The 2,500-nt window shown below is 52.3% G+C and overlaps 1 protein-coding gene across 1 annotated transcript in view; it reads left to right on the top strand.

The window, feature by feature from the left end:
* The window catches only part of plxna3 (plexin A3), a 102,508-nt gene that overhangs the window by 87,702 nt on the left and 12,306 nt on the right, over positions 1-2,500 (top strand). Inside the window, exons 22-23 of the mRNA XM_073470813.1 lie at positions 27-146; positions 372-515. Coding sequence (XP_073326914.1) covers positions 27-146; positions 372-515 — 264 coding nt within the window. The remainder of the gene's footprint in view (positions 1-26; positions 147-371; positions 516-2,500) is intronic.

The following is a 2,500-nucleotide window of genomic DNA, read 5'->3' as shown; positions in this document are numbered from 1 at the left end:
GATATAGATGTTCTGGTCCCGTCCAGGTCTCCTCTCTGCTGGTCCTGAACTCCACCCCCTTCACTCACTACCCCAACCCGACCTTTGACCCCCTGGGGAATTCTGGGATCCTGGAGGTCAAACCAGGGTCACCCATCATCCTCAAGGTGAGATAAACAGACAGGAAGTAGAGAAGAAGAAGAGACTCACACAGACGCAGTCTTCTCAGTCTGTAAACTGTAGGTGGGCTGAACAGGTGAAGTAACTAAGTACAGTACTGGCATAATGAGTACTTTTAGTTGTGGTACTTGGCAGGACTGTACTTGTTCTACATTGCAGTATTACTACTTTAACTGAAGTACATGATGCGAGTACTTGTACTGCTGTTTCAGGGTAAGAACCTGATCCCTCCGGCGCCGGGCAACAACCGTCTGAACTACACGGTTCTGATCGGAGAGTCTCCCTGCCTGCTGACCGTGTCAGAGAACCAGCTGCTCTGTGATTCGCCGGATCTCACCGGAGAACAGCGAGTCCTGGTGAGTGATGGAGTCTTAGCCCCGCCCTCTTTTTTTCCACTGTCACCAAGGGGAGGAGGAGAGGAGACAAGGGGAGGAGACAAGGAGAGGAGAGGAGAGGAGAGGAGAGGAGAGGAGAGGAGAGGAGAGGAGAGGAGAGGAGAGGAGAGGAGACAAGGGGAGGAGAGGAGAGAGGAGAGGAGAGGAGAGGAGAGGAGAGGAGACAAGGGGAGGAGAGGAGAGAGGAGAGGAGAGGAGAGGAGGGGAGAGGAGAGGAGAGGAGAGGAGAGGAGACAAGGGGAGGAGAGGAGAGAGGAGAGGAGAGGAGAGGTTTGGTTTGGTTTTCAAAGTCCCTTTATTTTCAGTTGTCAGGAGAAACATATCACTGTCTCATCATTTGAGACTACAACAGAAAAGTTTTAGAAATAGATGATTAACTCCCCGTCCCCGCCCACCGAGCAGAGAACTCCGCCCACAGCCCAGGTCTGACTGAAAGCCAGAGTATTGTCCACCATTTTAAAATATGCATGTTCGACCTGCAGTCTGGCCTTCACCAAACCTTTAAAAACCGGCAGCAGCTCCACACTGCCGACGCCCTGAGCAAGGTTCCTGCGAGTCAGCCAGATGGCTAGCTTAGCAGATGCACTTAGAAAGTTCACCAGGGTGTGCACAGTCTTTCTTTTTGCGCAATACTTGGGTCCAAAGATAAACAAAACAAAACTGAAAACCTCCCCCAGTCCCTCAACCCACCTTTTTAAAAGATGGAACATTTCAGTGAGTCGAGGACACTCAACAAACAGATGCCCAAGTGTTTCTGGTTGTGTGCAGAACCCACAGCCCTCCCTCAGCTCAGGATCAAGGTGTGCTCTGTATCTGTTTGTAGCTATAGCCCCATGTACAATCCTCCACTGGAGGTCTGCTGTCCGCTTTTCAACGGGCAGCTTGTACAGGGACCGCCAACGGCCTTTCGGGGAAAAGTCTGGACCCAAAAACTCGGCCCACTTCGACTCCCTCACTCCTGCCAAGGTGCTCAGGTTAAGAACCTTCACACAGGCCTGATAGAGGTCTTTTGTTCCTGCGTGCTGAAACTTGTCCAGCCGAGGAGTTTCAAAAGACAGCAACTGTCCTCCTCCCTGCTGCCACTCCCCCAGAGCCGGGGTGATGGACACAGATGGAAAGCCATGTTCACCCTCCTCACACCACCGTTCAAGGTTCTGACGGTCTTCCACAAATGTTCTCAGAGGTGGTGGCAGGGCGGCACAGACTTCCTCCAGCACTCTGTTGGTTATCCTGCTGGAGGTGATGTTGCTGCTGTCCCTCAGCGCGTCGACAGATGTTGCTGTCATCTTCATGAGATGACCCAGTTTGGTGCAGCCGGCCACTCTGAGTTTGTTTCGCAGGCTGGCAGATTGCAACGTCTGACTCTTTAGCATGTCGCTGAAGAACAAGGGTTCCTCAAACAACCACATGCCCTGAGTCTCCTTCTTGTTGCGCGTGATCTTAAAAATCTGCCAAGCCTGCAGAATGGAGGTGTAGAAGGGTGTTAGTCCGCTGATGTCCACGTCCTCAAGCTGCAACAGAAAAAGTTGCTTGTCGTATCCCAGACGCCCAGCTCTCCTCAGCAGCAGGTGAGCTGTGGCACACCAGCTTGGGGTGCAGTTGTACAAAAGTGTTTGAGCAGTCCGAAGTCTGAAAGACGCAACTTTTGCCCTGATGTTGACGAGGCCCTGTCCTCCTTCGGCCACAGGCAGATAAAGGGCTGCTGCCCGCACCCAGTGCTTCCCAGACCAGAAGAAGTCCAGGATGGCACGTTGGATTTCGTCCATCAGGTTTATCGGTGGGGTCAGAGCCATTAGTTTGTGCCACAGAGTCGAAGCGACCAAGCCATTGGCAACCAGAACTCTTCCCCTATACGACAGCTGGGGTAGCAACCATTTCCATTTAGACAACCGGGCACACACTTTCTCCTTCACTCCCTCCCAGTTCTTTTTTTCAAAGTCCTTTGT

Source organism: Pagrus major, chromosome 7 (assembly GCF_040436345.1).
Source record: "Pagrus major chromosome 7, Pma_NU_1.0".
NCBI lineage: Eukaryota > Metazoa > Chordata > Actinopteri > Spariformes > Sparidae > Pagrus > Pagrus major.
Note: the sequence above shows the minus strand (reverse complement) of the source record. Positions and strands in the feature narration are given on the sequence as shown.